Genomic DNA, 13,843 nt, shown 5'->3' on the forward strand with positions numbered 1-13,843 from the left:
GCAGCTTTGCAAGCGTGAGCGGCCACGATGGACGACGGGCCTCCGCCTCCGCCGCCTCCTCATGGCCAGAACCCGCGCCCGCCGGGCGGGCTGCCCGACGGCAACTACGACATCTTCATCATCCCGCCGCACTCGGCGGGCAGCGGCTTCCTGTACCTGCCGTCGCTGCAGCCGCACCGCAACAGCTTCATCGCAGGCATCTTCGTCGCGCTCGCGTCGGTCGGCATCTACATCGCGGTCATGCCCGTGCTGCGCGCGTGGATCGCCTCCATCATGGGCGGCAACGGAGCGGGCGTGTTGATACTGGTGGCATTGGTGGGACTGGGTGCATGGGCGATTGGGAAGACGACGGCAGAGAACACTACTGGGGCTGGGGCTGGGACGGGCACAGGCGCAGGAGCAGGAGCAGGAGCGGATAGGCAGCAGTATAGATCGAATGGACCGCAGTCGCACAGCTACACGCCGCCCCCACCACCACCGCCTCACAACGAGGCCCCGCCTCAGCAAGAAGAGCCTCCTCCTAAGCCGAAGCCGTCGGCCGCGCAGAGTGGGTGGGAGAAAGCTCGGGAGGAGACTAGGCGGCGGGAAGAGGAGCGGAAACGTGCCGAGGAGCTGAAACGGAAGAGAGAGGCGGCGCAGAAGATGCGGGATGAGGCCGAGGCGCAGGCTAAGAAAGCACGGGAGGAGGCTGAGAGGAACGCGAAGGCTAAGGCGGAGAAGGAGAAGTGGGAGCAGGCTCGTGCTCGTGAAATGGAGCAGCGCGAACGCGATGCTAGGGAGCGGATAGCGCGAGAAAAGGAGGCTCGCGAGAAAGAGGCCAAGGACAAGGAAGCCAAGGAGCAGGAAGCGAAGGCTGCCAAAGCTACCGCGGACAAGGAGGCTGCGGATCGCATCAAGGCCGCCCGCGAACGATTGGAGAAGATGCGCCTCGAGCGCGAACAAAAACGCGCAGCCTCCGCCACGAGCGCTCCCAGCCCTACAAAGAACTACGTCCAACCCACCGCACGCTCGGCTGTGGGGACCGAAGACGGGTACTCCTTCCGTCCTTACGACACTCAGTCCTCGCCCGCCGGCCGCGCGCGCACCGCGTACAAAAGCTCCGCCAGCTCGGTGTCCGGGCTGAGCGAGAGTAGCTACGCCCCTAGCATGAGCACTGCGCGCACGACGCCACCACCCTCGCAGCGCGGACCCTACTCGACGAACGACATCAATAAGATTCAGATTCGCGCCGTCTACCTCTTCTCCGACTCATTCCCAGGAAAGCCCGTCGCCCACTTAGTGGCCGGCGAGGGCTCCGTCACTGACGGCCTGATTCTGAAGATTCAGACGGCCGGACTCTTCATCGACGACGACTTACGGCATGTCGCCCAGCGCGAGTGGGACGTCAAGGCCTGGACGCTGAAGACCGTGGAAGATGGTGGTCTGAAGGGCAAGGGCTTACACGTCTTCCGTGCCACCGTGAGAGACGGCGAGAACAAGAAATACACGTTCGTGATGGACGAGAAGGAGGCGCACAAGGTCACCGAAGGCCTGAAGAACTTGAAGAAGGGTAGCCAAGTGCGCAGTCTCGACAACAAGTCGATGAAGGAGGCGGAGGTGACAAAGGTGCTTAGCGGTCTGGGCTGGATTTAGGGAGGGGTGCGGGTTGGAAAGGGACGAATTGCATGAGCGACCCGGCGTTGGTTTGTCTTCTTGGGAATTTGCGTTTCTTTTTGGCAGCGAGAAAGTGACGATGGTGGAGAGGAGGGTCGAAAAAATCGACCCACCACGGGCTGCCGCTTGTCCCGTGTCGACTTCATTTTGATTGTTTTGTGATACCACCACTCCCAGGCTTGGGAAATACCCACTACCAACACCGCAGCAAAGCACACGTCTGCCTTGTACATGTTGTACATACCCACCAGCATATTCGCATTCGCATGGCAGAAATTAGCTACAAACATATTATATCTCGCAGAAACCCACATCCCGATCGATCGTCACAACCCCAAGATCTTCTTTCCGAAAATTGGCCCGTCAGCTTTTTAAACTTCAGAGCGTTCCTGATCAACTCCTCATTATCCCCGCACGCCCCACAGCCACATTGCAACAGTGGCACTTGCCGGACCGCATCTATGGTATGGCCCGGGTATGACTATGGACTTACCCAATCCGCTGCTGGGCTTATGTCTGCCAACTCCGACGGTGGGTAGTTGCTAGGCCGAATGCTGATGCGAGAAGCGAGGGCTCTGGGAGCGTGCGAGATGGTCGATCTTGCATTGGCCGAGGTGTGAACATTGGTTCGTCCTATTTATTGTGCTTGTCTTCTTCCGCACTTCTTTTCGTTTCATCAACGACTTGTCCACGTCTAGGAACCAAATCCCAACCCATGCGTTGATCATGAGTCCCAAACAGTTATCGTTGTTTGCGGCTTTGACCGCCGTTGCGTCTGCTTTTCCTCAGGGATCAAACGATTTGCAAGCTTGCGGTGACGCTTTCTATCATGTGGAAAAAGTGAGTGCAAACGAACGATCTTCTTGTCCGAGAAACAATCGGGACGCTAACGTTATAACCAGTACACCTGCTACGACGGCGACTTCTTGTGCCCGGTCCTCGATGGTGTGCCGACGCTGAGGTGTGGTCCGGATTGCTACCTGCCCTCCATGTACTCCTGTGACGGTAGTGGAAAGCTCGTTTACCCTCCGAATGGCTCTGGATCTGGATCTGGATCAGGCTCCGGTGCAAACGGATCGACTGCTACGCCGCAGCCGCCGAATCCCTCGAACGGCTCATCGTCCAACTCCTCTGCAGGTGACGCATGCTCTGAAGCACCTACTACCCTGCATCTCAGCGATCCTCCTTACGAGAACTACTTCTACTCTGATTGCCACGGCGCCAGCCAAGTTGTCGTAACGAGCCCCTTGCCCGACAGCAACCTGTCCATCATCGGCCCGCGACTTCTCGTTGCTTGGCCTGCTGGCAACTCCGGTACAGTCGCCTTCTTCGCTCCCCAGAACGGCCAGAATGGAACTTTGGGCATCGAGCTCGTCAACGGAACATCCGACCAACCGCTTTCTGCCGTGTACGATTCTGCTCCTTCGGACTCTGCCTCGGGCAACCCACAAGTCGGTATTACGGCGCTCTTGAAAGTAAACTCTTCTGCAACCCTCACTGTCCCGATTCTTGGAAGCATTCGCACGATCAGAGACTTCACTGAGGGTCCGTCCCTTCTGTACCCGGAAATCCAGAATGCTACAGACCTTCAGCTCGAGGGTGGCGTCGGATCCTACAGTCGACTCTGGCTGGACAATATCACGACGACGCTCATGTCTTTCACACCACAAGAAGGCGACGGAGAACTGAGCCTCGAGAATGGCCAATTGAAATTCGAGGCTGGAACATACGAGTTCTCGGCGTCTTTCGATTACCCGCAGCTCACCCAGCTGAGCGCCATGGAGGTTTTGAACGAGGAATCGCAGGGCTTGATCGCGCAGAACCCAGACCAGACGCAGTCGCTGTCTTTCTTGTCATACTCTCAGAAGCTGCTGGCCGGAGCATGGCGTTTCCTCACGTACTTCGGACGCGATTCGATGATCTCGTATCTCCTGCTCGAGCCGGTACTCTCGGAAGGAGAAAGTAGTGCTACAGAGGCTGTCATAAGCGCAGTCTTGGAGCGCATCAACCGCACAGATGGCAGCGTTGCCCACGAGGAGACGATCGGTGACTATGCCACATGGCTCAACCTGCAAGAGAACATCACCAGCACGGCGCCCGGCTACCAGTATTTGATGGTTGATACGGACTTTTTTCTGCCCGTGGTTATGAAGACATATTTCGTCGACAGCGAGATTGGTAGCGGCAGGATGGATGACTTCTTGTCGACCGACGCAACCATCGACCCGGACAACGCGGGTCTCACGTACGAAGACCTCGCTCGTATCAGCGCCGAGAAGATCATGAACACGACGTCCGCTTTCGCCCAGCCAGGAGGTCAAGTTCAGGAGAACCTCATTAGCCTGAAAGAAGGAGAGATTGTTGGTGAATGGCGTGACAGCACTTACGGACTCGGCGGCGGCAGGATACCATATGACGTGAACGCCGCGCTCGTCCCCGCCGCTCTGCGCAGCATCGCAGCTCTCTCGGCCGCTGGATTCTTTCCCGAGCATCCCGAATGGAACCAGACTGCTTCCGAGTACGCGCAGGTGTGGGAAGACTCGACGCTTGCTTTCTTCGAGGTCACAGTGCCTGCAGACGAGGCCCGCAGTCTCGTCGAGAGCTACACTGAGGAGGCCGGCTTCGGCTTCCCTTCGAACGCGGACAACATCATCTCTGACGTTGTATATCACGGCGTTGCTCTTGAAGGCAACAACGACCAGCCGCTGGTCAAGGTCATGAACACGGACGACTGCTTCCGCCACTTCCTGCTCAATACCACGAACCAGACGCAGCTCACTGGCTTCGTCAACCAGACTGCTAACAACATCTTGGCTCCCTACCCCGTCGGATTGAGCACGCCCGTCGGTGCTATCGTTGCTAACCCGGCGTACGGCGGTGACCCTGTCTACGCTGCGAACTTCTCGAACAATGCCTACCACGGAGTAAGCATAATACCCATCAGCACACGCCCCCGAGCCCCTCGCTAACCACTTAACAGACCGTCGTCTGGTCCTGGCAGCTAGCAATGATGGTAAGACCCCCACCCACCCTCTCTAGCCTCTCTCCCTCGCCCAACCTAACACCTCCCAGGCCGCCGGCCTCGAGCGCCAAATCGGCCGCTGCGCCGACTCCTCCCCACCCGACTTCTGCGCCGACGACTCCGTCCGCACCAACGCTCTCGCAGCCTACAACCACCTCTGGGACCTGATCGAGGCCAACAGCAACCAGCTGAGCTCCGAGGTCTGGAGCTGGGTCTACAACGACGGCGAGTTCCAGGTCACGCCGCTGGGCTCCCTGCCGCCGCCTTCGGGCTCGAATCCGACGGAGAGCAATGTCAGGCAACTGTGGTCGCTGACTTTCTTGGCGGTGAAGAGGAACGAGGGGTTCCAGTAGGGATCCTGTGATGTGTTCGACAGGTGTTTCGTAGAAACTTGATAGGGAGGGTGAAGGGATCGAGAGTTGATAGTACGAGTTGTCTATGAGTACATGCAAAAGTGCAAAACAAAATGACAAAAACATACAACAGGCGGGATTCCCAGATGGTCACCCACTCTAGTACTAGTCGCCCGGTTCAGTGCTTATGTATGGCAGAGCGGACGGGATGCCCAGTTTTCACTGACCTGTGGTCGTATGTATGAGGATTTTGTTTGTGCTGTCTATGTCCCTTGTTGTTATTGTCATGAACTGGACCGATTTCTACACCACCGGATCGGTGAACTTCTGAGCCACAGGCCTAGTATTGACGAAGCTAGGCCGTTCCTCCAGCCTCTTCCAATATTCTTCGAGGTGTGGGTACTGCTCCCTCCACTTGTGCTGTGGCAAGCGAACGGCCATGAAGCCTAGCACGCTGACTGCCGCAAGGTCGGCGTACGTGAGACGGTTTTGGACCAGGTAGCCGCTCTTGCTTTGCTCGACCCAAGAAGCGAGGGCGCGGAGGCCGCCTTCGACTTTACGCATTTGACTGCACATGTGTCAGAAGGGTTTGGGAGATGAACTGTGAGGAGACGAGGTGTATACCGGTCACGCCAAGGCTTGCTCTGCTTGTCCTCCTCCCGAAGCCCTTCGAAGAACGCCAGCACAAGAGCGTCACAGATGCCATCGGCCACCACTTCGATTTGTTTCGCGAGCAAGCGGTCATCCGCATCTTTCAGCGAAGGGAGCAAGGACGGCTCGGGAAACTTGGTCTCGAGGTACTCGAGGATGTAGTGAGACTCGTAGATGGCTGGCCTGCCATCGTTGAAGACGAGGACGGGGAGCTTCTCGAGAGGGTTGTATTGCGGTGTCTCCGTGGTGTGGTCCCATGGGACTTCGGTCTTTAACTCGAAGTCCAGCCCTTTCTCTTGAAGTGCTATGCGCACCTTACGTGCGTAGGGAGAGGGTGTAGCGGAGATGAGTTGCCAGGCCATGGTTGTACTATAACTTGGGAGGATGGTGTACAGAGAGGGTAGATGCGTCCGTGGAAAAGGGCATTGTTACATTTTATACATCTGTCACTTCCCGCAGACAACACGCTTTGAGTTACCAGCCTCAGACAAGATGCCGGCTGTGATGTCGTTAGCCGTTCACACCAGGCGGAGACGCTGGAGATCTTCCCTTTCCTCCGCAGAAGTTTGGAGGGATCGGTGACGAAACCCCCACTTCCTGCAGCGGATCGCTAGATTATTCCCAAGCCACCCCGACTGCTCCTTGCCGAACATGTCCATGGAGGCGTCCTTGTCCTCCAAAGTCCGTGTGGAAGACCTCAGTGGTGGAGATGATCCAGAAGACATCTTTGCTTCTGCACCTGGCTTTCTCTTCACAGATGACCTGACCAATTCGCATGGAAGTCCAAATTCAGTCATCAAATACCGCAACGCGCGCTTTGGCGAGATTCAATTGAGGACCGCGGACCCAGATTCAGAGAATGAGCGACAACTGTTCAGTCACTATCTGTGGAACGCGGGTCTGAAACTTGCGGAGCTGGTCAGCGAGGCACATGAGCAAGAAGACAAGAGATGGAGTCTCGAAGGAGAAAAAGTCCTGGAGTTGGGCGCAGGTGGGGCAACTCGACAATGATTGTAGAAAAGAGTTGGACTGATAGCGGGCTGTAATAGGTGTTGGTGTTGACGGCATTGTCGCAACACTTGCCGGCGCAGAGGAGGTTTGTTCAACTCGGTCCTCGTCTCTCGTCTCCAGCTAAGTCCTACTCTCAGGTCGTGATATCGGATTATCCAGCGCAAGTCGTTCTCGACAACATTCGTCAGAATGCGACAAAGAACATCCCCGATCACCTGAAGCAAAGATACTCCGTACACGGCCATTCGTGGGGTGTCCTGGACACGCCATTCGCCTTGGAGAACAAGCATCATTTCACGCGCATATTGGCAGCCGACTGCTACTGGCTTTCAGGGCAACATGAGAACTTAGTTTCTTCAATGCTACATTTCTTGTCCCTCGAGCCTTCGGCGCGCGTCTTTGTCATCGCTGGTTTCCACACAGGCAGAGCAAGGCTCGCCAATTTCTTCGAGGAAGCCACGACTCAAGGACTTGAAGCAGATGAGATCTATGAAGAGGATGATCGAGGAAAGAGGCGGGAGTGGCTTCCAGAAAGAGACGGCGGGCGGGAGAATCACACGGAGCGCAAAAAGTGGTTGGTGATCTGCAGATTGAAGAGGAAGGGCACATAGGTGGGCAGGAAACAGCGGGCATTTGCCAGACATGGTACAAAAATAGACTACGCATCCTGCTGATGAAGTACAGCTCAGGCTCTGCTCACGAATCTACGACCTCACAACACAGCAGACCATACCTTCGGATCTCGGACAGCATTCCGACACAGTATTGGTCACGGCCCGTCTGCCTCGAAGCACGAGACAACACCACGCATGAAGTAGCTCAAGCGGATATGTGCAGTCTCAAGCTTGTGTACTCCCTCGTACCTCGGCATCCCGACTCTCACAACCATATGGTATTGACTGCCTTCATCCGCGTCGCACAAATTGGCAGCCTGCACACCCTGTTCCTCGATCCCCGCAGATGCCCAAATTGTCCTTTGGGAGCAGTTATAGCAGCAATAGAGGCTGTGCGAGACAGCTGTCGCTTGCTACACTCTCACTTGTGATGCTTTCGTGCTGCCTCCATGAGCTTTCTTTTGCCCCTGAGCCACACGTACGCGTGTGTTGCTGGCAGAGTGGCTCTCTGCTCGTGTCTGTTCAGAAACCACTCTTTGAAGGTAGCATCTGCTTCTTCGTCATGAGATTTAGTCCATCCATCCCCAGTCGCTTCAACTTCTGGCAAACCTCAAAATGGCATCAGATTCGGATTGCAATGATATACGCCACACTCGCGAACTTGCACAGAAGTTATGGAGCCAATGTAAGATCATGGTGACCCACAACTTGTCCGAACTAAACGAAGAACAGGTCGCGATTCGCAAAGTGCATATAATGCAGTGGCCGCTGACTTGAGACGGCTGAGGAATCTTCTCGAAGATCTCGAAGACTACATGGACAAATGCCCGGAGCGGGACTTCATCGATGACGCCTTCTGCGATCGAGTAGCTAAATGCAAGGCTATCCTCGGGGGTCTGGACGTGAGTTTGCAAATGCTTCGCTGCTCGCCTCAGAAGCCGCAGCAGCCAAAAGCAATTGCAGCGGCTAAAGCTTCTATCCAACTTGCAACGGATGGTCTTCTCGTAATTTTTCATCATAAATCTCAGGCCGCCAAGCGTAGGCCTGGCTCTGAAGTACACGAACTATTCGCGGTAGTCGGATTGCCCAGGACCAAGATGTCAGAGACCACACCGATCGCTTGGTGCACACCATTCGCTTCGCCAGATCCACTTTCATTTGATGCTTCCTTAGCTTCTACGATGTTGACGGGGCCAGGATCTCAGCTTGACTTGGCTTTCCTCCAGCAGTCATCTACAGTTTCGAACGAGTCGACGTCGACAGAAACGCGCAACATGTCCGGCAAACCAGACGAGCCATCTCGAGGATCTTTGGAGACGCAACCAGGCACCGGTTTACATGGGTCTTCTGCTAAAGCTGACAGTGTTAAGTCATCACAATCATCAACACCATCTTTGGGCCGTAATACACAGCGACTCTTACAACGGTCGCAAGATAGCCCTCAAACCACGATATACGAACCCTATCGCCCATGGTATTCGCCTCTGGCGCCATCCGAAATTCCCACCCAATCTCCAGTCAGAGTAGACAGCTGTGCTGCACTATCTGACATGAGAGACTTATGCAACGGTACACTTTCCAGAGACGTACTGTCAGCACACAAACAAGGCTATATCCAAGAAGTCCCCGAAATCTTGGTCACTGATTGCTCTGAAGACTCGAATGAGTACACCAAGGTCGCAGCGCTTGGCGGAGTGAAGGTAGCTAGAGAGATGCCGCCAACGCCTGCGCGCACGCCAACACTACCACCCAATGCGAAGGCTATTCAGCGGAACAACAAGCCTCTGGCTTCACCGCTGCGAAGCGCATACAGAATTACCAAACTGTCAACACCGAGTCGGCAGGGTTCCGGGGATTCACAAGATGTATGCCGATCTCCATCAGACCTGGTCACGAAAGCCATGCCCAGCACCGACGCTGCTGTTGGCATCCGTGAAGCAACCACCACTAGCATCGAAAGCGCATTCATCGCCATGAACGCAGAAGCTGTTCCTACGACTCGCAAACTTCGCCACCGATCAAGCGCTGGGGTTCTTACAATCTCCAGGGAGAAAAGTTCTTCGCCAATGAGCGTAGCAGCCATCAGCTGGTACACTGTCAGGGGCAAATCATCACCCGACTTACTGTGCTCAGTAAGCAACTTTCTCGGGCCTAAAGCAACGCACTCCGGCACGCGACAACGACAATTAACTATCCCCTTATCTCGTAGTCGGTCGCTCTATGCTCCTGAAATCGCACCAACCGAGGCGAACGCTGCATCCTCTCCCATGCCTGCGCCGATGCGCCGATCAACTTTCAATGAATCGCGAGACAGCAACAACAATGGCGAGGGCTCCAGCAGAGCTAGCAGTATACCCGATGGAATCAAAGAAAATCTGGAGGCTTCGCGGATTGAAAAAATATGCATCAACTGGAACAGCCGGCAATGGACCAAAGCCGAATCCTATCTGACTTACCATCTCACGCTTGTCGAGGACTCGAAGTCTGACGAGGCTTCAAGGCGAGTACGCCACCTTCTGGGAGTTTGTGCGAGCTACAGAGGGCAGTGGCAGCGAGCTTTGAGATGGTTCATCTCCGTTATCAGAACGCCGGTAGAGGACGCTGCAAATCTAGACGTCGGCGACCGCGCTGCGTTCTACTGGCTGGGAGATACTTACGCCATGATGAATCGGAAAGAAGAGGCGATGCTGGCATACTGTCTCGCGGGAACCTGTGAGGAGCTAGCCTCGGCGCTGAAGTCGCGTTCTTCGCATAGATGCTTGTCGATCGACCAAGAGACCATGCGCAATACCGTGACAAAGGCCAGCTTCAAGGCACTGTGGGCGAGCGACTCTTTCCGCAAAGGCAAAGCGGCCGTTGGCACAATCCTGTACCCCTCCGTTGTATCGCAAGCCGCGTCGCAAGCCTGCCTTCAGCGCTGTAGCTCAGATCCAGGGGAATGCCTTCTTCGGGGTAGGCATGAGAATTTCCGGTCACGAGACTCTCAGGCTCGCGGCATCCTTCTCAAAGCGGTGCACTTCCAAGCAGGTCAACCTTGGCCAATGGTCTGCGACGCAACTTTCGCCATAGACGCCGTTGCCCGAGGCCGCTTGGTCGCAACCAAGTTCGACGCTCTCGAAGCAGCACGGTCGAATTCCGAGCCATTCCCTCTGCGAAGGAGCTTCGCCACCGATCGCCTGAACAGCTTCGTCTGCGAGGATATCCAGCTAGTGATCATCACTATCCGCACCTGCCTCAAGACTCTCGCCATGGAGTGGAGCGAGACGAGCAGACGAGGAAAAATCCTGTTCCTGGCACGGTACGACGCGGTGCAAGAGAAGATAGCGTCCACCGTCTACTTCTGCTTGGAGATCGCCAAGACCCCTCTCCGACCAGGCTACGGCATCGCGTACTGCGCCGGAAGCCTCTGCAGCGCACGAGCGCTCGAACCGCCCTCCACGCATGCAGCGACCGAAAAGCAGCTCAAGACTCTCCTCCGCGAGACTCTCAAGTCCGTCAACGCACAGCTCCAGTCAGGCGCTTCGGCTTCAGACATACCTATCCCTCCTCGAACTCCCTCTCAGCCGCGCAAAGACTCCTCTTCGCCAGCACCCACCGCCCCTCCCTCGCCAGAAACTACACCAACCCCATCATCCCTACCAACCTCTCCGCGCCACAGCACCGCCGCCGCCGCCGCCGCCGCCCCAGCGCCATCAAACCTCCCCGCGCGCGCCCCATCTTCCCTCCCACCTTCCATTCCTCCACCACCGCCTTCTACACCTCCACCTGCCGTCCCCCTTCCATCCCCCTCGATGACAACACTGCCAATCCGCACCCGCGCCCGCGCCTCCCTCCGCGCCGCCTGCAACCACCACAAGAACCCGCTCGGGGCGCTGAAGCGGCGGCGGAGGCGGGATTCTAGCGGGCAGCAGAGGGCATTTCCGCTGGATTTAGAGATGGGTCGATAATTGGTTGGTTGATTGGTTGATTGATTGATTGATTGGTCGGCCGCTCAACGGATCGCGAGAGAGCTTCGGCATGGGATACGTTCTTCTGCTTATGACTCCGACTGTCGAACTTCTATTCTCCTTATTAATTATAAGAGGGCGAGCGCAGCGGGCTGTGCTCAACCGACCGACCAACCGACCGACCGACCGGTCGAACGGGTCTGTTCCAGTTCGACCGATACCTACTGTAGGCTTCCATTTGCTTGATGCGCGATGAGGTCCGCTTTACGAACATATAGGTTTGAGTGCTTGCTGTATGAAATCAGATCCCGTGTCACAACCGAAGACAATCACACTGAAGCAAACCCAGGGGAGGGGAAGAGAAGACGGCGATTGAAGTTCCAAAAATGTTCGCGACGGAAGAAGCACCGCAAGGGCCGCCTACTCCCACGCTTTGACTGTGAATTTTTTTCACCCATCAGCTATGGTATGGTATGGTAGTAGTAGTAAGATTAACAACGGCCAAGAACGAGCGCGTATTCACAGACACCGAGTCCCAGAGAAAAGAGAAACCTTTCCTTATCCGAGCCCGGATGTGTGTGATTAAACAGAAGTAGTAAACAAAAAAGGATAGTAAGCCAAGCCCGCGAGAAAAAACGAAGAAACTCCCCAACCCAATCAAAAAGGAAAGCTGAATAATCTGATTACTCCAATACTGTGGTGGTTGTGAGCAGCGCTTGAGAAAGAGACTGCTGGACTCTTTTTTGGTAGTGGTGAATAGAAAGGAAAAGGACGCTTGCTAAGTACGAGGAAAGAGGTGTGCGGTCGCACGGGTAGATGCCTCCAGGCAATTGGATCACCAGCAGCAGAGAGCGCGGCGGATGCGGCGGCGTTTGCTTTGGCGCGGTGTGCGATCTAGCGGTGCTAGGTCGAGGTTCGAGTCTGAGACCGTGCGTGCATCAACGTCCAAGTAGGGCTTGCAGGTGATGATTGCACCGCTGATTTCGGGCACTTTACTCAATGGCAGGGACTTGACTTCGAGCCCACGGTGGCATGCGAAGGCATTGTCGGCGCTGAATGACCGGTCGTGCCATCTAGTGAGTGCTACGAAGTAGTCTCTGCGTTCAGGCTGTCGCCCTAGTACCTTGTAGAGGTGGCGAACCAAATCCATAACGACGGCATCCTGCTGCGCATGGACGCAAAGCTTTGCAACGGCATCTAACCCGTCGAAAACCAACTGCAGACAGCGCATGCGTTCCGGATGCTGCCAGAAGACCTTCGAGCGGGTGTTGAATTCAATGAACTCGGGGGTCGGGGATTCGGCCTTCCGCCAGATGGATCCAGTTCTTTCAGCGGCCGTCGATGAATCCCACTAAGCGTTCTCGAACGGATTGCGGAAGATGATCGCACTGGTGTTCTCGAGTGGGATCTCGCGGAGCAGGTCGACACCCTCGATGGGGACGCCGTCGTTCTCGCCACCTTTGCGCATACCGAAGTCGATGATCAGGACGCGGCCGTCTTGACTAGTGGCGACAATGCGTCGATAGTCTGACTTGGCAGCGAGCATCCAGCTTGTGGTCCACTCTTCGGCGCGCCAGATCTCCTCGCCCGTCTCGAAGTCGTAGACGCGCAAGTCGAGATCGTAAGAGCCGGAGACGACACGCTTGTTGGCGCTGTCGAGCCAGAGGGATCGCACCAGCTGAGAGTGACCGGTGAATTGAGCGACTTCGCGGCCGGTCTCGGTCTCGAACTTGTAGGTGATGTGGTCATTGCCGCCAGCGAGGACATACTTCATATCTTCGGAGAACTCGACTGCAGCGAGGCCACGTTCCTTAGCGGTGAACTCTTTGACAAGCTTATTGGTCTCAATGTTCCACAGGCGAGCGATGCCATCGCCGCTGGCGCTGACGAGGAACTTGCCGCGGAGCTGGACAGCATTGACGGGGCCACGGTGGCCTTCAAGGGTACCCTTGATCTGGAAGGTCTCACGGTCCCAGACGAAGATCTTGCTGTCCTTGCTGCAGGAGATGATGTGCTTGGCGTCGAGAGCAACGTCGAGAACGCCGCCAGTGTGAGCGCGCAGACGCTGGATGGGTTCGTATGTCTTGATGTCCCAGACAATAAGATCGGAGTCCGAGGACCCGGTGACCAGGATGTTCTCGTCGTATTGCAGGCAGAGAATGCTCGCGTCGTGCCAGTAGGCTGGGGTGTGGTAAATGCTGTTACCATAGACCGTGCCGTTGACGCTGGCCACGGCGCTGTGGAAGGATGGGTAGTCAACGGTGCGAAGTGGCTTCGGGCCTGGCACTGGCTTGACGTTAGGGCCGCCAATGACCCGGATGCACTGCATGGTGTTGATATCCCAAACGCGGATAGTCCTGTCGCGGGAGCCAGTGATGATCTTCTCCTCGTCGAACTGTACACAGTAAACACTATCCGTGTGTCCAGAGAGGTATGTCGCCTTTCCAGACTGCTGCGCACCCATGCGCCATTGTCTCTCGAGCAGAGTGCGGGCACGGTACATCATCTTCCACTCTTGCTTGGGCATGTTCGGCTGGCCAGTACCAGGGCCGCCGACTTGCACGGGTGCAGGGTTTGTGTGAATCTGACGCT

General features: G+C 56.1%; 6 protein-coding genes across 6 annotated transcripts in view; 4 read left to right on the top strand and 2 right to left on the bottom strand.

The window, feature by feature from the left end:
- Window positions 1–27: 27 nt before the first annotated feature.
- WHR41_00314 (uncharacterized protein) lies at window positions 28–1,632 on the top strand (the record flags this gene model as incomplete). The annotated part of the gene is made up of 1 exon (XM_069368920.1): window positions 28–1,632. The coding sequence occupies one exon, from the start codon at window positions 28–30 to the stop codon at window positions 1,630–1,632; it is 1,605 nt and encodes a 534-aa protein (XP_069233978.1).
- A 556-nt stretch (window positions 1,633–2,188) lies between these two features.
- WHR41_00315 (uncharacterized protein) lies at window positions 2,189–5,162 on the top strand. Its single transcript, XM_069368921.1, has 4 exons — window positions 2,189–2,493; window positions 2,556–4,577; window positions 4,634–4,666; window positions 4,726–5,162. Exons 1-4 carry the CDS (start codon window positions 2,380–2,382, stop codon window positions 5,026–5,028), a joined length of 2,472 nt encoding a protein of 823 aa, XP_069233979.1. The 5' UTR covers window positions 2,189–2,379; the 3' UTR covers window positions 5,029–5,162.
- Window positions 5,163–5,244: 82 nt separating this feature from the next.
- Window positions 5,245–6,137, bottom strand: WHR41_00316 (uncharacterized protein). Its single transcript, XM_069368922.1, has 2 exons — window positions 5,653–6,137; window positions 5,245–5,596 (listed from the first exon to the last, which is right to left on the bottom strand). Exons 1-2 carry the CDS (start codon window positions 6,039–6,041, stop codon window positions 5,332–5,334), a joined length of 654 nt encoding a protein of 217 aa, XP_069233976.1. The 5' UTR covers window positions 6,042–6,137; the 3' UTR covers window positions 5,245–5,331.
- A 51-nt stretch (window positions 6,138–6,188) lies between these two features.
- On the top strand, window positions 6,189–8,083 carry WHR41_00317 (uncharacterized protein). Its single transcript, XM_069368923.1, has 4 exons — window positions 6,189–6,670; window positions 6,729–6,775; window positions 6,828–7,989; window positions 8,037–8,083. The coding sequence occupies exons 1-3, from the start codon at window positions 6,331–6,333 to the stop codon at window positions 7,299–7,301; spliced, it is 861 nt and encodes a 286-aa protein (XP_069233977.1). The 5' UTR covers window positions 6,189–6,330; the 3' UTR covers window positions 7,302–7,989; window positions 8,037–8,083.
- A 1,122-nt stretch (window positions 8,084–9,205) lies between these two features.
- Window positions 9,206–11,251, top strand: WHR41_00318 (uncharacterized protein; the record flags this gene model as incomplete). Its single annotated transcript, XM_069368924.1, has 1 exon — window positions 9,206–11,251. The coding sequence occupies one exon, from the start codon at window positions 9,206–9,208 to the stop codon at window positions 11,249–11,251; it is 2,046 nt and encodes a 681-aa protein (XP_069233980.1).
- Window positions 11,252–12,602: 1,351 nt separating this feature from the next.
- The window catches only part of WHR41_00319 (uncharacterized protein), a gene marked incomplete at both ends in the record, with an annotated part of 2,490 nt that continues 1,249 nt past the window's right edge, over window positions 12,603–13,843 (bottom strand). Inside the window, one exon of the mRNA XM_069368925.1 lies at window positions 12,603–13,843. This exon is cut by the window's right edge and continues 1,249 nt beyond it. Coding sequence (XP_069233981.1) covers window positions 12,603–13,843 — 1,241 coding nt within the window.

The sequence above is a fragment of the Cladosporium halotolerans genome, assembly GCF_011745625.1.
Source record: "Cladosporium halotolerans strain TM138-S3 chromosome Unknown Sca1, whole genome shotgun sequence".
NCBI classification, from domain to species: Eukaryota; Fungi; Ascomycota; class Dothideomycetes; order Cladosporiales; family Cladosporiaceae; genus Cladosporium; species Cladosporium halotolerans.